General features: G+C 38.9%; 1 protein-coding gene across 8 annotated transcripts in view; it reads right to left on the bottom strand.

The window, feature by feature from the left end:
• The window catches only part of arhgap9 (Rho GTPase activating protein 9), an 88,774-nt gene that overhangs the window by 53,287 nt on the left and 12,424 nt on the right, over positions 1-23,063 (bottom strand). For all 8 annotated transcript variants that reach the window (XM_041778116.1, XM_041778126.1, XM_041778142.1 and 5 more), the window contains exons 2-4: positions 12,772-13,110; positions 8,521-8,719; positions 5,588-5,982 (exon numbers count right to left, since the gene is read on the bottom strand). In XM_041778116.1, coding sequence (XP_041634050.1) covers positions 5,588-5,982; positions 8,521-8,719; positions 12,772-12,993 — 816 coding nt within the window. In that variant the 5' untranslated portion in view covers positions 12,994-13,110. The remainder of the gene's footprint in view (positions 1-5,587; positions 5,983-8,520; positions 8,720-12,771; positions 13,111-23,063) is intronic.

The following is a 23,063-nucleotide window of genomic DNA, read 5'->3' as shown; positions in this document are numbered from 1 at the left end:
AGACTCTGACACATTAAAAGAAGCTGTAACTATTTACATTCAGCAGCTGGAGCTGCACATCATCTTCATGTACCCGTCAGCTTTGCTGCTATACCAGCTCACTGGTAAGGCTTTATTTACTAGCACACTGAAATGTATTGGAGCCATCAGTAATGTTATTAGTTACAGCTCTCCTGCAGTGACAAGTCATAATATCTGCTGTGTGAGGGCTCTATTTACACAAATGTCACCCAGGATGTAGGGCTGAGCAACATATCAAGCTTTAAAGTGATAAAAGTGTTTTCAAATAAGATGATGAGTAGGGTGAGAGCATTTATATCCATTTAGGTTATGTTGATCTAGTCTAAATGATAGCAGGGCTGCGTGGCGGTGCAGGGGTTAGTGCTGCCATTACAGCATGAAGGATCCTAGTTCAAATCCTAGTTGGATGGAGCCTTTCTGTGTGGAGTTTGCATGTTCTCCCTGTGCATGTGCCCCCAGGTAACCAATGTAACTAATGAATGGATGGATGAAATGTTTGTCTGCATGGGGTATTATCATTCTATTTCTATAGTCAATTTAAAGAACATTTCTTTTAATTTTATGTTTTTTATTCCACAATTAGGTAGTTGATTTTTATGAAATTTTTCATGTACATGATTTACAATTTGGCTCACACAGATTTGACGAAGAACTGACTGTTTTTATTATTAATTTCCAAAAAATAGGTAGCTACAGTGCTGTGCTGTGCTGAATTTTCAGGCATGTTTGAGCCAAAAACTGAGGCTGAAGGAAGGTGTAGATGTGGCAAACAAGCAAAATGAGGGTACCACTGGGCTGGAAGGAGGATTGGCACGATCCCTGCAGTGCTCTGGATGTCCTTGCATCTTACCAGGGCGAAATAATCTGTTAAAAAATAAATTATGTCCACATCTTTAGGGCAGAGTAAAGGGTAGAAATGGCAAGTTATTACAGCCTAGGGCAGTGATCATCAACATCAGGCCTGCCACAGCTTCCCATTCGGCCCCCAGAACATTTTTTAAATCAGAAATTATGCAGAGGAAAAATATTTTGTGGTATTTAGGGTATGTTATTTAAAAAATCCCAATAGGCTTTAAATGTTGGCTTAATGTTTGATGCAGAAATCCACCCATCAGTCATTATTAGCGAACATGGTGCATGATACAGGCATACTCATGAATTCGTTCTTGGTTAAAGGGGCTGTTTTCATGTCAACTTTCCACTTTAGGCACCTTGAGAGTTCAGTTTTTCCTGCCAGAGAATTGCCACAATAGACTGGTTTCCTGACAGTTTCCCCACCAATCACAACACAGCATTTTAGAATCAAACCCAGTGATGACAACATGCCAGCCCCAGAATATATAGCCGAAATACTGCAATCGCTCCCTAGTGGCAGCTGCAGTTTAGGGGATTGGCACTGATTTAACTGCCAAAGGCAACATTATTTTAAATTTGTGAAGGAAAAAAATAATTAAATTATATGTTAATTGGGCCAAAAATATTTAGCTAAATTTAGTTTTGGGGAAGTCTGGTCCCTTCAGTGTCATCCAAGTAAAAAAATGGCCCTTGTACAAATGTAGTTAATCACCCATGGCCTAGGGTGGGTAGTAGGGTTACCACAAGCCACCGGTAATGCTCTGGATGCCCCAAGGCCCAAAAACCGCTGGCAGTCTCCACCAGGTGTGGAAAGGCTGACGAGCTTGACTTTGGCCGCTCACACTCACGTGTGTCGACGCGTTAAACTTGGCTCTGGCCATCCCTGCCCTCCTCTCCAGCCTTCCTTAGCACCCTACATGCCTAAAATGTCACCATCCAGCCAAATCACAACATTAGAACTCTTGGTGAACATTTGAGACTGTTCTCATTTTATAAAATAAATTATGTGCACATATATTGAAATTTTCTCAAAATAACATTCCTATAGTACAGTATCCTGCATCAGATAAAAAAAACAATATATAAAGCCAAAAAGGTTGTTTTAAATCTAGAAATAAAGGTGAAAAATATGCGTTTTTACACATTGTTTACAACCATTTCCTGTGTGTATTCATGCAGCAGCATAATAGTCCTAAGCTTGTTCTCTACAGTTCTAGCCTCTTGTAATGGCCTTAATTTCAAACACTTCCTTCCACTTTAAGCTGTGAAAAAGTGCTTATTCACAAGTGGTTGCACTCTTCATTGTGACTGGAGGAAAGCAGAGAGGCTTTATAGACCATAGACAAAGAACTCTGTATTGATGTGTTGATCAATATAAACCACATTGTGACATTGTGTTTGGTCTAATAACTAACCAGTGAAGATGAGGCATTTATTTTATGTTGGACATACAGTAACTCGTAACCAGCTGACTCATATGATACTGTTATTAAAGCAGTTAAATCTGGTGCCAAATGTAGATATTTTAATTTAAAGAATCTGCCTCTCTAAACAGATTTCCTGAGCTGAACCACCACTTGATGACCCCTCCTATGTTTATGATGTCAGTGAGGGTGATGTGAATGGAAGTTAATTTTAGAAGAAGAAGAAGAAGAAGGCAGGACAATGTCACACAAGAGAATGGACAGAGGTGAAACTGAGACCAAATTGCTGAGAGTTAAGACATTAATCTGGCACTTCAAGGGGTGTTTGTATTCTTCAGTTAATCAGATATCATTATTGGGTTGTTTTGCAATCTGTCAATTATTGCAGGATCATATGAATTTCATCATCGGCCAATTTTTGTACTGTATCCTATCATGACTTTTTACTTCTTGTCATGTTGGGTGGTATCTAGGGCTGTCAGGATTAATAACATTAACAGCAATTAGCTACAATCTACAATTAGTGAGCTTTTTAATCGCAATTAATCTCATGCTTTATTGTCCCATCGCAACTCCCTGCAGCCACAGTGATGTAAAATAAGTCCACCACCGTAACCATAAACAATATCTTATGGGGTATTGTTTAGTATCATATCATATTGTATTGTATTGTTTCATATTGTATTGAAATCTTAACAAATATTATATCATATAAAATGGTTCTGTATGGTGTTGTATTGAATCCTATCAAATCATATTGCATCCTATAATACTGTATTGTATTATGCAGATTCGTAACATAAAGTAACATAAAGTAAAGTAACATAATGTAAAATAACATGTTGTAAAGTAACAACGTAAAGTAACCAATGTAAAGTAACATAACGTAATGCAACATAACATAAAGTAACAATGCAAAATAACATAACGTAAAGTAACATAACGTAAAATAACAATGCAAAGTAACATAACGTAAAGTAACATAACGTAAAGTAACATAACATAAAGTAACATAATGTAAAGTAACATAACATAAAGTAAGAAAGTAAAGTAATATTACGTAAAACCTCGCATCTCTATAAGTACCACTTTTCAGGGAATGAAAAAAACTACAATATTTATCAAATATGTACACTGAATGGTTATCATCAGTTTTGACACTTTTAATAGTCTTACAAATGTTAAAAGCCACGGACAGATGAAAAGGCTAAATGTAGCACTGATTTATAAAGAAAATAATAAAATCATGATATATGGAGATACAAGGTTTTTGCTAGACGTCAGTGATATCTTTTTGTATCACACTGTAAGAGGTATTGTTTTTAAACATATTGTATCTAATTGTCTCAGGTTGTATCGTATTGTTTTATATCATATCGCAATGGTTCCCAAACTTTTTCTGCTGGTCCCCTCTTGGAAAATGAAAGTATTTTCACCCCCCTCCCCCACTGTACTCATCAACATATAAGAATATGTTTGATTGTTTTGTACAACAGAGCTTCTCAGGTCCTTGGTGCAGTAAGACTGCCACCATCAGTTCATTTTTATTGTCCAGTTGTGATCTTGACTTTGTTTGATTGAGGCAACAGCAGAAAAACCTCTCGCACTGTTAGTATGTTCCAAAAAGAAAGGTTGTGGCTGCTCTCCTGCCTGGCAATAGGCACTCCTTTCCACTCCAATCCAAAATTCAGACATTGTCTTGAACTTGAAATGAATTGTTGAATCTGAGGTGATAGTAATAAACTGCTCCTCTTCTGCACTGCTGATGTCATCAGCTGGTGTTGTTTAGCCTTGCCTTAGTGCCCCTCTGGGGGGGCTCACCGCCAACTTTGGGAACCCCTGTTGTATTGTATATCACATATCGTATCTTATCCTGTCTTGTCGTGTACTATCGCATCACACCATTTTGACCACTTTCAAGAAGGAAACAGTTACTATAAGTGTCTTGAAATCATTCTCACATAAAAAAAACTTTTAATGCCTCGAGTTTTGGCATGAGATGTCCAGCTTTTTCTTACATCACCAAATGTAATGTTGCTGTCTACATATTTCTGAATTCACGAGGAGGCTGAGGCAAAAGTGCCATAAAAAATGTCACTTTAGTACTCTTAAATCAGCCACTTTTATATTTTTTAAGGTGAAAATGGAGTTATTCCCTCTTGAGGATCACTTAAATTTGATTTAAGCTCATCATCATTGCTGCACTTTCAAAACCAGTCGTCTCAATTGCCCTGTGTGAGAGTGAAGTATAATGAAAATCTGAGAGTATTGACCTGAATGTGGCTGCAATAATCCTGCTCACTGGTATTAAAGTCTCAAATAAAGCAGGTCCTCAGAGAGAGAGAATCAGGGACGGATACAGAGACAGACAGGGAGGACGGGAGAATGAGACAGAAAAAAAGAGCACTGTCTTTCCACAGAGGCCCTGGTTATTTGTAGTCAGATGTAACCTCAGCAAGCACAGCTCAGAAAAAAAAATGTCTTTTGTAAAGATCTGGATACTCAGCTGCAGGAGATTTCCCCAAAGCTGACAGACAACCTTCATTTTTTCTCCTATAACAGTGTCTTGTTTAATCCTCTCTGATGCAAAAGAGGGAGGCTCTGACGTCACTACAATACTATCTTGATTGCTGCTTTGGGAGGATTATTAAGGTCAAGTACAGACGTAGATCAAACACAGCGTCTGCTTGCTGAAGGTTTTTCTATATTAATAGAACTGTTTGTTTCCACATCTATCTGAAAAAACTCCCAATTAAAAAAACAAATTTGAATAAACATAATAAAATCAATCTCATGGTCCATGATTTTCTATGTTTTAAATTGTTTTTATTTAACTCTATTATCTCAAAGCCATAGTACTACAGGCTGTTTAATTACATTGTTGAACATGACCTGTAAATCCATCAGATTGAGAGAATGTTAAAATCAATTTAATCCCACATCCTACATGTAATGGATTTTGTACTCTCTGACCTTTTGAGACTCGTGACGAACATGACATCATTCACTACAACGGGTGAAATCCCCATAAGGGGCAATCGAGGAGATCTAATTTTAAATAAAAAATAATTGAAACTTGTTTCACTTGTTCTGTTCTCTTCTCATAAATTAGGATCATGGAAAGCATAAGGCAACAGCTGAGTGAGGTTTTCCTTTAAGCTTCTGCTGGTTATCAGAGAAAATGAACATCCCTATAAACCTGTGAAACTTCAATTTCTGTAACTAGATGCCGTTTTTCAAATCCAAGAAACTTTAAGCTCTAGAGGGTTATCCCCGCCTCCACCTACCTGCAGATGATTGTTCTTGTTGGACCCTCCCACCATGTCCCACTGGCTGCAGGACTTCTTGGGCACCCTGTGGTTCACCCGACTGCCTAGCGTCCCGCCCACTTCATCATAAGTGTTCTCCGTCAGGTTTTCAGGCAGGTTACTGGAGCTTTGGCTGCGAGTGATCATGGGCACCACCCGAGGGTTCCTTGGCGCTGTGTCTGGTGTTGAAGCTGCGGGGGACCCTGGCACCATGAGGTGTCCTGATGGGGAACTTGGAGAGTTGGGGGTAAAGCTGAACCCAGAGAGGGGCAGCGTTGGGAAGCGAACTCCACCTGCACTGGTGTTGTTGTGGGGACTCTGGAAGGCACTGTTGGAGTTGAGGTTTTCCATAGAGCGGTACAAGGGTTTGTTCACTGGGGAGGAAGGTAAACAATATGGTTTGTTTACATGGATCAGTTATAGTCACACAGCAAGGCAGCTGAATATTAAAAAAAGACACATCTTATACTGAGAAAAAAAAAGTTTCAGTGATTCTCTGCACTATTAAACAAGGATAACCTAAATCATTTAATATCAAGATATAGAGTAAAGAAAAGTGGGCATTAATTATTTATATTTTTTTGGTTTATTTCAGATACGTAGCTCATATTTGATTTTTGAAAATAAAACATAAAAAAAACAAAGACCAACCTGAAATGTTTGGAATCAACTCTGCCCAGCTATTCATGCCATGTATGATTTAACTTCTTAATTTTTAAGCTTCACTTTCCACCATCTGGCACATTTCATCCTTATACAGATTAGTCAGAAAAATAACTGAACAAAATACCTGTCTTGCGCTAAAACTGCCACATACTTGTGCATACTTCTGTGAAGATTGTCAGCATTTATTTTTCAAAAAAATTTTTAAATACATTGATAATCTTGCCCTAATTATTCTTTTATTTTTTCCCGATTTATCCAAAAACAGGACAGTAAGTTGCAGCATAATGATTTGCAAAAGTAATGTTGCATCTTAGCTCTAAATCTGGATGAATCATTTTTTATTGTACAGCTTTATTCACCACACACATTTGTAAACTCTGGAACAGATTACCAATTGAAACAAACTAAATCCCATTAAATCTATCAAAGCAAAATCTAAGTCCAAAAGGAAATTCCACAGTACCCAATAGTGGTACCACTGGGACTAACACCTAATGGTCTGACTGAGAGGGCTGAGAAGAAAAACCTGTTAAATGTATTATTTACAGCAGCTTTGGAGTGCATAACCATTAGTTGGTTGAAACCTCACCCTCCCACTAACAATATATGCATATGTAACAAGTAGGATATCTATCAAATGGAACAAATCACACACCTATTAAGACTCCAAGAAAGCATTTTTACCATCCATGTCTATGATGGAGACGTCTAAAGACTTAAATGTCACATTAAGGGTTGTTTCTCGCCCCCTGCAGGTGCATGCACTTGCCCTCCTTCCACACTGAACAGTGCACATGGAGTTTACCATGTAACCCTTAACCTCACAGTATGTAAATGCTGCCACCAGGGGGCTCTCAATCAAAACAATTACAAGAAATACCAAGTTAAGACAAGCGGTTCAGCATGTTCTCGCCCAAGTATAAACTTGCCTTGCCTTGTTTTGAATTGAGGGCTCTAATGAGTACTTCACTCCATAAGGTGTCTAGTGAAATCCCAACATCACCTCTTTCCTGGCTGGGTTTAATTTGGGTGGGGCAAATATGTGGGGAATGTCCCCACCCCTTCAACATTACAATATAAAATCACAGAGCAGTTCATCTCAGTACAGTCTGTTGTTAACTGATGCCCCTGCCTTTATTGAAACTTAAGTTAGTTAAATGCTGTTTTTTTGTTCATTGTGAGGTAAATTTGTCAAATCTATCAGCCTCCATGGTCTATGGATCATTTAAAGCATCATAATAGAGATTTGAGCCAGAAAACAGACTTTGTTTCTTCTCTGGCACAGAACCAGGCAGCTGCACTCGATCAAAAGGTCAACATTAAGATTGTGACATTTTTTTTAACTTGGAGAGGATTGGCTTTCTCCTGAGTGGGCGTGGCTTCAGCTTGTTCGAAAGACACGCCCACACCATCCTGGAGCAGACTTTACCACCTCATTATTCATGATTTTAAAGCCTAATTTTATAAACTTGGAGATGTTGAATTTGACTGAAATTTGAACAAGGGGCTCATAACACAGTGACCTATCATACATCAAACCTAAATACAGATTCATTTTCATTTTACAGACTCTTCATCATCTCCATTTCACAGAAAAATTTCACATAATGAGGGAGAAAAGCTGTTAAAAAGTGGCCTCCCTGGTTTGTGCTGCAAGCTACTTGCAAACCATTCTAAGATTGCTGGCAGACTTAACAAGGAGAAACATTTTTATCCACTTTTCTCCATCATTATGTGGTTTTCACCCATGCAATAGTTTAATGTTTAGTAAATACACCTTATAGAGTGCATTGTTTGTTGAAGATTCTTACTGCAACAGAATGGTAGCTTCTAGAAGCAGTTCATGCTTTCACATCTAGTAGTCTTTGCCATAACATCCAGCATTTCCGCTGCAATCAAATACGTACATGTTGTGTTGGTAACTGGGGCTCTGCCATGACAGTCGACATGACAAGACGTGGACTGTTAAAACTACAGAAATTGAGAATTTCTTGGCTGTGAAAACACTTGTAAGTGTAAAAATTCTACATATTGCACCTTTAAAGTTGACAAGAACTACAGAACTCAAAAGGAAAGTGTGAGTGGCAGCTAGGGGTAAGGGTTTCATTGTGTAGAGTTAAAATGAGTAAGATAAAATTCTCACATCATGAAACTGCTGTTAAAAATCCTTAGCTTTATCAAATGTAACATAATTCTGATTAAATGCCACATGCCTACTACTGAGTTAAACAAACTCTGTGTTTTACCTTGGTGCTGTTCACTGTAGTTGGTCCCAGTCGGGCTGGGACTGAGGGACACCCTCGGCAGTATCCTGAGGTTGGAGTTCAATGAGGTGGACATGACCAGGCGCTGCTGTGAGGGCATTGGGGCGATGGGAACCTCTGTCACATACGTAGCAGGGACATACAGTGGCTTTGTTTTACTAGCTGCCCCGATCCTCCGCACCTGTCAAAGCACAATCTTATTCACCATATGGTTCCATTATTGCCTCCCATGTTAATTCACTTAAGTTCAACCGAGCATCGTTAAAAAACACAGCTGAGGCCTGAGGCAGAAACATGTTGCGCTATCGTTTCTCTGGCTTCAACAGACTTACTGTGGAGAAAAAAAAAAGAAAAAAAAAACAAGATCCCATATGTGCAGGCACACAGCTCAAAGAAAACAAAGCAGAAAATAAATGATGCTTTATGGCAAATGACAGTCAATGTCTTATGTCATGTCTGATCATACATATAGCATAACAGTCCGCTTTCAGTTCAATGGATCATTGTAAAGGATTTGCATTTATGTTAAAAAAGTATCATCATTTGTCTCGTGTTAAACTGGAAAGACAGATGCTAACATATTTAAGCAAATTTCAATTCTAAAAATCATTTGATTCGACTGTCGTGCAACAGTTTAACACCAGAAGCAGTTATGTAGTTAGGAGAGATAATTTAATACTCTTTATTTGTGTTACTATCAACAACACTGGCATATTGATAAAGGCCAGTAGTGTAGTGTAGTGTAGAGAAAGGTTTACACTGTATACACACTTGTTTTTTAATCACCATAGAGGATACCTACTTCTCAATCCTGTCTAAGGCACATCATTTAGTCATAACCTGCTTTTGTTTCTAGGATGACAAATGCATGACCCACCACTCTGTCTCTAACTGGCTAGTACTCACTGTTGTCTTTTTAGATAGGGTAAGAATATCAGGGTAAGAGAAACGAACAGAGCTGGCGGTGCTGCTTCTTATCAGCATGTTTCTTTCATCGTACTATCATAGTGATCTTTACTGGCTGAAGTCAAACAGCAGAGGTTGAGTATCAATGTGTTAATCGAAAGGGCCTATTTTAGGTGAACCAAATATGCGAAAGTCATCTATAACTCAGGGCATTTATCTTTTGCTGGGAGTGTTGCTAAAAAATGCAGGACATAAATGTGGAGTGTGCCCCCTTCTGCAGTGCATGCAGCATTACACCACTGTTATGCCCTCATATACAACCCCAACTCCAAAAAGTCAGGGCACTGTGAAAAATATAAAAAAAGAAAACCCAGAATGTGATGATTTATCAATCTGATAAACCTGCATTTGATTAAAAATAGAAACATAAACGACAAATCAGATGTTGAAAGTGAGACATTTTACCATCATCTCAAAAAAGTAGGGAAGAGGCAGCAAATGGCTGGAAAAGTAAGTTGTACAAATGAAAAACAGTTGGGAGAAGCATATTGTAACTGACTAGGCTAATTGGAAAAAAACAGGTCGATAACATGACAGGTTTAAAAAGAGCATTTTAGAGAGGCAGAGTATCTCAGAAGTAAAGATAGGCAGAGGTTCACCAGTCTCCCAAAAACTGGCTAAAAATCATGGAACAATTTAGGAAAAATGTTCCTCAACATAAAATTGCAAAGACTTTGAATATCCAACCATCTACAGTGCATAAAACTATCAAAAGATTTAGAGAATCTGGAGAAATCTCTGGACAAGGGACAAGGCAGAAAGTCAATATTAGATGCTTATGATCTTCAGGGCCCTCAGCCGGTCCTGCATTAAAAATAGGCATGATTCTGTACTAGAAATCACTGCTTGGGCCCAGAGACACTTCCAGAAATCACTGTTTGTTAACACAGTTGGCTGTGTCATTCAATAATGCAAGTAAAAGCTGTATCATGCAAATAAAATGACATACTATGTGAACAGGATCCAGAAACATTGCTGTCTCCTCTGGGCCAAAGCTTATTTAAAATGGACTGGAGCACAATGGAAAACTGTTCTGTGGTCAAATGAATCAAAAACTGAAATAGCTTTTGGAAACCACAGATCTTGCAGTCTAAAGAGGAAAAGAACCATGCAGCCTGTTCTCATGCAGCGCACAGTTAAAAAAATGCACTTCTGATGGTATGGGGTTGCATTAGTGCCTAGCTTACACATCTGGAAAGACACTATTAGTGCTGAAAAGAGGTTTTAGAGCTACATACGCTCCCTTCCAGACAAAGCCTCTTTCACGCAAGGCCTTATATATTTCAGCAAGACATTGCTAAAGTACATACCGCATCCATAACAACAGCGACAGCATGGCTTCACAGCAGTTTTAGTTTTGGCAGCTGATTTTAGATTAAGTTGTCGTTTTAGTCTTTAGACAAAAATAGTTTTAGTTTTAGTCACATTTTAGTCCTGTTCAACCTTCATAGTTTTGATTTAGTTTTAGTCAATAATAACAATGAAAAAATTTTAGTTCATTTTCAGTTGACCAAAAGTCCTTACGTTTTAGTCTTTACTTTTAGTCACATTATATTTTCTCTTAAAAAATTACCCAAATTGCAAAAACATAGTCGCTTTCTTTGACTCGTCAATAAGCATTTGTCTCGTTGATTTTAACGCGGATTGCAACTTTGGATTAATGCTTTTGACTAACCGGACCTAGGACAAGCTTTTGGAGGGTTTTTTTAATCACTGCAACTCTGACCAAAACTGAGGAGAATCACTGTACCGCAGCAACAGAAGTCTAGCCTACTAAACAGCTGATGGAGATTTTCAATGCTTCAAAGGTAGGCTGGCTGCATTTTAGTTAGGTCTTGTAGACTACCACTAGAATACAGAGAAGAGCTACAGGTTTAATCTACCTATCAGCTCCTCTCTCTGTCACACTGCTCCACGCCTAGGCACACAGCTTCTCCTGCTCTCTCCTCTGGTTGCTTTAACAGACAGCAGGTTAGACACACAGAGGAGAAATATCACAGAACCTGAATGTCCGTCAGTACAGCAACGACATTTCAGTCTTGTCTCATCTTTGTAACAAAAAGTAATCTAGTTTTTGTCAGAGTTTTTATCATCAGTAATCTAATTTAAGCCTGTCCTTGTCTTGTCTTCCTCATTGAAAAAAGGTTGTTAACAAACATTTTTGATCATATTTTTTGTTAACAAAATTAACACTGCTACACAGTAGAAGAGTCCAGACTTTTCACCAACAGAAAACATTTTGTCAACATAAAATGAAATATCCAGCAAAGAAAACCCAGGACTGTTGAGCAGCTAGAATCCTTCATCAGACAAGAATGGGACAACATTCCACTGCCAAAACTCCAGCAAGTCTCTTCACACTTCCCAGATGTTTACAGACTGTTGTTAAAAGAAGAGGTAATGCTTCACAATGGTAAACATGACCCTGTCCTTACTTTTTTGAGATGTGTTGCTGCCATCAAATTCAAAACAAGCTAACATTTTTAATGAATAGAAAACTGTCTCATTTTCAACATCTGATATGTTGTGCATGTTCTATTATGTATAAAATATGGGTATGTGAGATTTGCAAATCATTGTGTCCTTCTTTAATTGACATTTTACGCAGTGCCCCAACCTTTTTGGAATTGTGGTTGTAGCTTATGCTCTACCACTGGACAAAACTGCAAGAAATGATATTCTGCAGAGCCATGGTGCAGCTTTACTGATATGTATTTAACATTGTAAACACACACAGAGCAGATTATTTGAAGCTGATTTCACACATACTGGGGTCATGCTGTGAAGACTCACTGAGCTCTGTCAGCAACTGACAGAAAATGTTAGATTTCTTACAATTCAAGCATCAAGTCATTTTATAAGAGAGTGTATGTGTGTGTGTGGGGTGGGGGTGGGGGTGTGTGTTAAGAATTCTGCCCAACTAAAGCTAGTTTATCCTTTTGGTATCCATACCTTTTGCCCTGGTTTGGGGTCATATGGGGGGTCCCATATAACACTGGGCAAGAGGCGGGATACACCCTTGATCAATCCATGACATTTTTAGTCAATATATCCAGTGGCATGGATACGTCAAACAGTCGAGGTTAGAAAATTTAGGTTTTCAGTGAAAACTAATGGCCACAAAAGCAAAGTATCAAGGACCTACCTGGTTGTTTTAAATCTTTTAATAGATGTATTTAAATAAGAAAAACACAGACTAAAATAGATTTTTCTCTGATCTAGACTGAAGCTATCTTAAGACCAAATAAAGATGACCTTTCTCCTCACCTGCCACCAGTCATTGTTGGTCTTCTTTAGGAGCACAAACCGTTCCCCCTCCCTGATGCAGACCTGCCGTCCGTCAGCCCCGCGGTAGTTGTAGTCATACTGTGCCTCCAGGACCACCGTGCCGCTGGGGACCCCGCACACCGTCACCCCTCTGGAGTTCATCGTGGGTGCTGGAGTAGACTGCTGGGACCCCACAGAACGCCGCCAAGTCCCAGAAAGCATGATGCTCCACACAGTTCTTCAGAGAGCTCTGCTGGAGGTGTGCTGACGATGGATGCCGATGATACTGGTCGGGTAACGACAGGGCAAGGGATGCTGGGACCAGGATAGTGCCATACCCTGAAGCAGAGGAGAAAAATGGCAGAGAGATAGAGAGATTACAGAGTGAACATATAATGCTGAGTGCAGATTTTAAACAGAGAACATGAACCCTTTTAGTGCTAAAAATGGAATTCTGGGTTAATCTGGAAAATCCAAGACAAGCATGACGACAGCACCAACATAATCTAATTTTTCATTTGCCCCCCCCCCCCTTTAACAGGCATTGCAAAAGACTTTTGCCATATCTTTGTTAGGAACTCTTTGGAGCTGGCCAGTTGGTTAGACATTACACCAAACAAATAAAAACTTTTTTTTGTTTGAAAGTCAGATGAGGAAACTGATGCCACTAACATACAAGTGCTTTAATTTTATTAAGCTATGTAAATAACCTGTTAGCATAGCTTAGCACAAAGAATGGAAAAAGGCAGATAGCTTGCCTGTGCCAAAAAATCCATTTGTTAGCACCTTCAAAGCACAATAACCAACATGTTGTTTCTTGTTGGTTAAATCCATTAAGAATATTTTTCAAATCAGTGGTATATAGGGGTAAATGATTAAACAGGTCCAATCCTCTCAATATTTCTTTTTACCAGTAGTTGGCTTTGCTTCAGCATTGTCCTTAAAGAGCATAAATAGTAAACTAAATGAATATATGAATAAATGAAATATGGGCCAAATAAATTTCTCCTTCTTCTATGATATAACTATGATATAATTTTCTATAACAAAGTGCGGTGTGTTGCAGTTCAGTGTGATACGTTATGACAAGACACAACATGACACAACAATAATATAACTGAAATACTTCATGACATAATAGGACATGATAAAATATGACATAAAATGACACTATACTCTATCAGTGGTTCCCAACCTTTCTTTCTTAGGGCCCCCTTCTTTTATCTAAGAAAAGCTAAGCCCACTTGGAAAAATTAAACATCAATTTTAGTTGTTTCCAATGACAAAATGCCAACATCATAGGCCTTCATACACTTGCTCATGACAAAAGACCTATGCATAAACTATCCACTGTTATGGCGGTACATTAGGACCAATCTAGGAAAAATAAAATAAAATAAAATAAAAAGATCTGCTAATTATCAAGAAAAAACTCAAAATTCTTAAGTTTCCCCCTAGGGGTGCATGGACCCCAGGTTGGGAAACACTGTATTAAACACTGTATTATATGATATCATACAGTATCATACAATATTACACAATATAATTTGACATAATAGGATACAACACGATACCATACAATATGTTATGATTCAATATGCATCTATTTTAACAATGCCAGGTGTCGGCCTGAACATCTGATTACTGACTTAATTACAGCTGGCTGCTTTTTTATGTTGTTGAGGAGGGGTAGGATAAATAAGTTTAATACTTCTTCTTACTCCTTTTTGAACATGTAAATGTGCGACAAATGCAAGATATTGTCAACAGCCTATCTTTTTTGTATTTTGCATATGCATGGGTGACTGTATTCGTTTATGGTGACTATCTCTGATTTTTTTTTTACTTTTTATATATATATATTTTTTTTTTGAAATAAAGAAGAAAGAAGAAAGAAGAAGGAGGGACTCAGAGTGTGACTCACTTTTCTTGTACATTTTACATTAATTTTAACAGTTAATCAACTCAAAATATAATAATATCAGTTTAGAGTTTCAAAAAAACATAAAAGTAATCCCTGCAACCAATCTTTTGGTGAAATCATTCCACATACTTTGTGTTTGGCTGTAATGTAAGGTTTCAGACATAAGATATAAAGTCTAAAAGACTTCATTTTAAAGTGTTTAAAAAAGCTAAATGGTACTTTTTTGCACCATGGTTTTAATGTGCTTGTTATCATTGGAAACGAGGGAAAATGAATGTCCTTTCCAGAATAAATAAAGGTTTGTATGCCTGAATGAATGAATAAATGGAGCATAATCTAATTCATACAAGTGTGATTTACTTTGTTTGTTGACCCCCAAATATACAGCAAACTGCACCAAATCCTCAATAGGATACCAAATAAAAGTCACTGTTATTTCTGCAGTCAGTGTGACTTAAATAGCAACACAATCAAAACTATCTGCAGTTGATTCTTACAGCATGTCAAATTTCAGCACTAAACAGAAGTAGCTGGCTACTCTTGCAAACATTTGTAAATCAATAAAATCAACATTTATGATATACAAGAGATGGCAGACATAGATGGGTATGAAATTTCACAACAAATGTTTGTACAAGGCCCCAGTAAACAACTTTACCATTGTCCTTTTCATCCTGCTGGAGCGCAGAGACACGTGTGAGTGAATAACTCATGCGTTCGGAGGGTATAAGGCGGAGTGCAGTTTACCCAAAATAGCATCTGTCTCCGTCTCTCCACCTGAGCCAGCATCCCCAAGCTAAACCCCTGCTCTACCCCGCCAAGACCCGCTTACATAAGAGAACATCCAACTTTCTGCCAGACACATCGTGATACAGCCTCACACAGGAAAATGCACCCAGCCACCCCCACTAGCACACTCAGAAAGGGGGAACATCCCCTCGGCACCTAGCAACAGTGTTTCAGTCACAGTCAGACCCAACCCGTATCAGTCTGTATGACAAGAGGAGAGGCGGTAAACGAGAGAGACAACCCTGGAAATGTAAACGACAAAGTGCATAGTATTACTGAGGATGTAAAAAACACAGGGAGGGGGAAGTTGTAAATTAACAAGGTCAAAGAAAAGTATGATTTAACCAAAAAGAGAAGAAAGTTGGGATGGGAGTGGAAAAGTAGAGAAACTGAGAAGTGGAGGAAAGAATGAAGCTGGATGGAGCTATGTGAAGGCGACGTAAGGGAGAGCAGGGTTAGCTGGCTGAACCTCCATAATCCCACTGTTATTAAAGCACAGGAATGAATCTGTGACCCCCACCACCACAGAGATTTACAGTAAAATCCCTCTGAAGCAGCATATGATTGAGCTGACGACCTGGCTATGGCTGGCTAACACTGAGTGGAAACTGCAGAGTACTTTATCAATAATGCAGGGCGATACGTATAATAAAAATAACATACTATATACTACTATATATGTCCGTGAACTGGATGCTGAGGTGTTTTCATCCATTTTGCATAAACGAGCAGTTCTCAACTGGTGGGTCAGGACCCACAAAGGGGCCACAAAGCCATTTTCAGTGGGTCGCAGGTGTAAGCCTGTGAAAAACGGTTGTGCTAAAGGTTTTGTGCTGTACTTTCATGTTTAAGTGTTTACTATGATGCAATGCACATATAGTAGTAGGGTAATGTATTTATACTCCAACTCAGTAGGGGACTCTGCACCATTTGGACTTGAGCTGGAAACAGGTAAAAATTTCAGTAATTTGGGTTACAATCTGTCATTATAAAGGCAGGAGTGGGTGCTGAGGCAAGACCAGGTGAGAAGCTCCGGTACAAACAGACACAATGCTGTGGGGTAGAAACATCCATTCATCCATTAGCTAAACAGTTCATCCCATTTAGGATTACAGGGGGCAATCCCAGCTGTCACTGGGCAAGAGGCAGTCAAGAAATAAACACAATTTGTTCATCTAGAAGTCAATTTTATGCTCACATTGTTGACCAAATAACGCATTAAGGGAGTTTAGTGAGACTGAAAGCACTATATAAGGCCAGTGAAATGTGAGAAATATGTGTGATTTGGGATAATATTGTTCATTTTTGCATTAAAATAAAAAAATGTTTATCTAATCTTATTGTGGTTTAACTAAATAATAAAACCACAATTGTATGCACAACATAATAATTACATGAGCTATAAAAAAGCATGAAAAATGGTCAATGCAACAACTATTTTTTTGCAGTTTGAACTGAACTAAAAATATATTTTATTCAAGAGCATTCACGTCATACATTTAACCATTTATAGCCATGTAGATATACAGTTTTACTTGATGGTGAAGGCTCTGTTCAGAAGATGCTCCCTGGGATAGTCAAGTAGCATGCATTCCTAAAAACCCCATGTGGGTAGCTATATGACAGTGCACGTTGAATGCAGTTGAGCTTAGTTTTAAACAGCCATTGACTTTGTAGTGGCGTGAAACTGAATGAGGGTGCAACAGAAGCTTTGGGCTAGAAAGGAGGAGGCTAGGGTGGAGGAGGTGAAGCTTTGCCAGCAGCAGTGTGGTGTTATCAGCATTGATGCAGTAGGGATTAGTGAGCGAGGCGTCTATTTAAATGGCCATGTTGATTGGCTGTGAGATAATGCATGAAATCAGCTAGCTGTGAGATGATTTCATATAACCACATTTTTTCGGGAACTTGTGATGCGCCGTTGATAGCAGAAGAAGCAGACAGTAGGGTTTTATTTGATCTAATCTTTTTTAGCTAACATAAAAACACTGAGAGTATCATCTAGGAAAATCCAAAAACAAATTAGAAGCTAAACTTTTCCAAAGCAAATGATCATCACTTGAATTTCATACATCTTTAAAAAGCCTCTTTTGAGTGCAGCAGCTTAACTCAGTAGGGACAGGGGTAAAAACAGAGGTAGAAGGCAAACAAGCAACAGGAAACTGCATACACTTTGAGGCTGAACCACAGTTTGGGTCATATCCTCTCTGACTTTGTTTCTCTAATGTGAATCATCTCTTGGTTTATATGCTGACGGCCAGTGGTGCTGTATTTTCCATCATTTAAACACAGTGGTTCTCAGGCTTTTGTTTCTTTTTCTGACTGCTGTGCCACTCTGCAAGGAGCTTTAATTGCTGCAAAGCCAAGCCTAGAAGCAGAGAGCAGCAGTTGTGTTTGGCTTAGAACAATCCTGCTGCATGACTTCAGTAATATGTGATTTACTGCTCAGATGGGCAGAGAAGAATTGCATCACACTGTGGGTTTAAAGACAGGCCAAAATGTATGGCGGTGACTGTTCCTGCAGCCTGACGAAGAGTTTTCTCTCAGCAGAGAAAGGAAGATCTCTTAAGATGCTGCTGAACACCTGTGTTCCTTTTCCTGTTTCGACTAACTGAACAAAACAGCAGACTAAGGAAAGAAGGATGTGTAGCTACTGGTGCTTTATACAGTTGGAAATGTGTTGGGTTAAAGCTAGAGTTAAACTGTGCATCATCCTCATGTCCTCCACAGGCACAAGAGGCTTTTTAATATCATGTGCAAATTGGGCTGTTACAGCAGGGTTAAAGTCCTGGGATGCATTATTCAAGAGTAAGACACTTTGTCGATTCACCCTGGGGGGAAAAGCTCAGGCTGCTTGCAAAGGGGAGACAGGATCAGTCACAAAAAGCCTCTGCCTTTCACCCCAGACAACTCAAGCTTTTACTTACAGTAATTTTATTGATTCACAATGCAACTTTTAATGGATGCTTTGACACTGTATAAACAACGCATTAACCAGGATTTATATCCTTTTTGAGCACTTTAATACCAAGTTTTCAGCCTTAATGCTTTGTTTGCCCACACCTCAGTGGGCACTGAAAACAGTGACCAATCAGTGTCCTCCACATGGGGAGAAGTCAAGGATCTTTTGTTGCCCAGTTAAGAACAGGAATCCTTCCACTGGCTCTAAAAGTTGGCAGGTTTAAAAACATCCCTGAGGAGCAGAGACTGTGTGAACTGTGATTTAGTTGAAGTCGAGAATGAATCTCATTTCTTTTGTAATGTTCTTTCTGTGATGATTTAAGATTACCTCTGATGACTGAAATGTCTGTAAAAATCCTGAAATATTTTGGAGGAATGATGATGACAGGATAGAATGGTTGTTTACTTTTAATATTTATAAGTTGGCCTCTTTTGTTGCAAAAGCCTGGAAGAAGTGTCAGGATGGTTTGTTTAACTAGTCTACTATATTATTGGGCATCTACTTTTGGTTTCTGGTCTTTCTGTAAAGACAATGGTGTCTTGTAAGCCTATTAGGGCTGGGCATATTGTTTATGTATGACACAATAATAAAATCTAATCAATCAATCAATCATAGATCCCCGCACACGGGACAAGCAGCACACTAGCTTACAAATACATAGGACAAACAAAGATGCACACAAAGTCAGATGGCTCACCCTCATGTAACAGAGAACAAAGATTCACACAGCCAACAGAGCACTCGCTTGGACACAAGAAACAAATACTGCAAAAAACACACACAAAAAAACAGCATTGCAAGCACAATAAAAGAATATGGCAGGGGCCATAACATGCAGTCACTTGGTTTATGAATGCCCAATACAGATTACTGATGCATTTTCAAAAAAACCTCTTCAACTCTATACAGAAAAAAACATTTTCTGAAAATTTTAGTACAAGCTGCAAGTGTGACAACAAATGGCCGTTTTGTTTGTTTGTTTGTTTGTTTTAACCAGGACTTTATCTAAAATTTCTCCTGACAGCCCCATGAATTTCAGCATTGAGTCAGTGTTAGTCAATGTTTGACATGGCAGGTAATATTCAAGAAATTCACCACAAGCATAACCTTGCAAAACAGCTGAATCAGACAGACTCCATGTCAGTCACTGGGCAGATCCATCTAATCTGAAACGATAGTGCCAGGTCTGAAATCAGATCGACCAATCAGTGTTATTTGAGGAGAATGAGGCAGTAGCTACAGGTGGAGCTAAGTTGTACTGGAAGCTGATAGCAATGGCTACCATCCATGTAGCATTTAGCTTGGATGCAGCAATAATATAGAGGCAGTTTTATTAAAACTGGGCCATATTTCTTTATTAAAACAAGAGCAAAAAATGACACTGAAGGCTTCTTATCATGGAAAAGATGCTTTTACACATTACCCCAATAGCCTCAGCATGAGTTTTATCTTTAACAAGCTCTACTATTTATGAACTACAGCAGCATTCACCTGCTGAGCCCAAGAGCTGCACATGCCTACAATCTCATTTTGTCTCGACACTCTGATTAGCCTGTAATAGATGTGACGGACAGAACGTTCGTCCAATCGTCCTTTGAGAATTTTTTGAAATGCCCTGCCCTTCCCAAACCCTTTGCATGGGAGGTTTCACAGATGAATGTGAAACATGCAATGCTTATATAAAACACTTAATCTGGTGTGTCAGGTTACCACAAGCCATCAGGCAGGGCGATGATGTTTACATCACAGGATTGGTAAGCTTACATTGTAATGGTGATAAAACAGAAAAAAATGTCCTTTCCACTTCTTCATTATAAGTAAATATTACACCTAGGATTAATAAAAGGCTCAGTCAGCACAGTGATTTCCGTGTTGTTCTTTTTACGTCATGTCCTGCCTCCTGAGACCCCTTGACCTCCCATCCCACTGGGAAAGTTTCCCACTGTGAGTTGCATATGTGAACAGGCAAGTTCACAAGATTTCAGAGAAACCTATCCCTGAAATTTTCAAGATATTTTCAGAAGGTCATGGAGAAAACAGCTTTTGAAAACAGATTGTGATCATATTAGATTAGGCCGTACAAAAGGGAAATGGGGCCAGACTGTGTTTCTGTTCGCGGGTCAGATGGCATAGAGGAGGGCACTGGCGTCACAAACCCAAACATACAGAGAGGCCCATATGGTGTCAGAGACAGACACAGGCTCCCTGCCATGACAAGGATCATGTGTGCCAGAGAACCGAGGGCACAGGGCTTATGTTGTCGTATCAACAGCACAAATGGAGAGGGCATTAAAAAAATGTCTTAACACAGAGGAGAAAAACTGAGACAGAGTGCTGTTTGCTTTAGTGCTTTCTCTGCAGCTCTGAGAGTGTGAGCATACAGGGCAGAGTGAGCCGAAGAAGTGGAGAGTAAACATTTGTGCATGCATGCAAAAGAGAGAGACACGGGGAGACAGAAAGTAAGAGAGAGAGGAGAGACGGCACTCTTCATGGTCTGTAAGTGAGGGCGTTTCTGTGTCAGTTTGGTCACCAGCTCACTCTGCTGTCATGTTCATATGTGCAACCCTACAAATCAGCTTAAAACTAAAAATGCAAAATAATAAAAATATTAAACGTATTTAAATATCATCCTTTAAGCAGAAGGTATATCGCTGCCTGACCTCGGACAGCAAATATAGAGGGGTTATGAGAAATATACTACATTTAACACAAGCTAGCAGCTCCAACCTGCAGAAAATCACTCACAATCCCTCTCTTTCATGCACATACACACAGGAAGTTAATCCTATGCAGAGAAATGATCCTGCCTCCACTCACTGAACCCCTGCTGACCTTCCCTCATAGAGCAGCATTTTTGCCTGAGAGATAAAAACAGAGGGAGTGACAGAGACGGAGCGATCATCCATCCATGCAAATAAAAAAAAAAACGTGTCTGAACTGAAAAGGGAGAAACAAAGAGGGAGAGAGAGAGAGAGGGGGCATGGATGCTGCTCATACAAAGCAACCAGCAGCCCATTTTATTGATCAGGCTATTGATCCAAACATGGAGTCGACTAGTCTCATCAGAGGTCCACCACATTGTTAGAACATGTACTGAATGGATGACGGCTGTGTTTTTATATTGAGATACTTGGCTCAGTTTGAAGAGCTTTTGCTTCATGATAGATGTGCTGCTACACTACCAGAATTTCATATTTTTAGTGAAAGGCCTTCAGATTAAAGACTTTAAGAGATTAAAGGCCCTCCTGGTGGTTTAGCATGCTGTAGTCAAACATTATCCAAAGTGCATATCAATTTTTACATTTTACCTCCCAACTCCCAGGAAATCACCACCAGCTCTTGCCATAAAATTAGTACCAAAATCAATCTGTAGCTGAAAGTCCATCGCAGTGAAATGAACATTAAGTTCTTCAAAAGCTTACATAACCCCTCTAGACATGCTTGAAAATTCCACAAATACTGTTTGTATAATGAATCCCTCCTTGTCTTAAACAATTCCCATATTTTTCCAACCTTACTGAAAGGTCGACTTTTTTCCTCATCACACTTTTTGTCATCCGAAAATTAAAATTAGACCACTCACTCATGTTAAACTTTTGACTTAAAGGCAGGTTGTGATTCTTGAAAATCTTTGTTGATACTTGGACTCAAAGCCAAGGCTTCTTCATCAGCTCCACCCCTAAATTCAAGAACGCAATTAGCATAAAACAGGCAAGAAATGGGCCAATCTGGAGCGACTGCTGCTGAAGGGTGAATGTCATCACAGTTATGGTGAGGCTCCAATTTTTGTGAGTGTAATAGTGGAAGAGGGAAAGTAGCCAGAAGAGGGAGGGGTTAGATCATTGCCTAAATTAGTGGTTCTCAAATGGTCTATCCTTATGACCCACCACAACCTCCTTAATGAAACTTCACAACCAAATATAAAAAAAATCATTAAGTAAGAATATTTGATAAAAAATGTTGCTCTTTGGGCTGTATGGAACAAGCCATGATTGAAGACGGAGATAGGACAAAAGAAACACTTTTTAAAAAGCACATCATTACAGAAGCCTGATACATTTTACTTGACCCTATTTCCCTTGATAAAGTGTGCATTTTTGGAGTTGACCGATAACAAGCCTCGCCTATTATTGAGGCTGATATTTGGCTTTTTTTTTTTTGATCATCTGCATCTGCTTTTAATCCAACCAATAATTTAAAAAAAATGTATTGATCGAAAAGTGAGCTACTTTTGTCTTCTACTCCAGCTTTATTTTCACTATCCAGAGTCTCACCAAATGTCCAGCTTACATCCCAATATGAGTGGTTAGATGTCACAAAGTAGCCAATTAGCACTTAAGCCTGGGTGCCACTGACACCATGAATGTGGTATACTTCCTGTTTTCCTGCTGCTGTTGTGTTGCACTGTGCCGTTTCTCATGCTGATAGAACTAAGGCTAAATTGTTCATTTTACTTCATTTTGATCATGAATTTTACTTTTGCCACATTAGGTACATTTTGGATGTAAGATAAATTACATATTGGTTCCAAGTATCTGTTGTTGGTCTTATGAACTACTAATAATCTAAATTGATATCAGCCCTGAAAAACCAATAAGGGTTTAGGTAACAGTTAAGACA

The sequence above is a fragment of the Cheilinus undulatus genome, linkage group 3, assembly GCF_018320785.1.
Source record: "Cheilinus undulatus linkage group 3, ASM1832078v1, whole genome shotgun sequence".
In the NCBI taxonomy this organism is placed as follows: Eukaryota; Metazoa; Chordata; class Actinopteri; order Labriformes; family Labridae; genus Cheilinus; species Cheilinus undulatus.
This window is presented reverse-complemented; position numbering and strand designations above follow the sequence as displayed.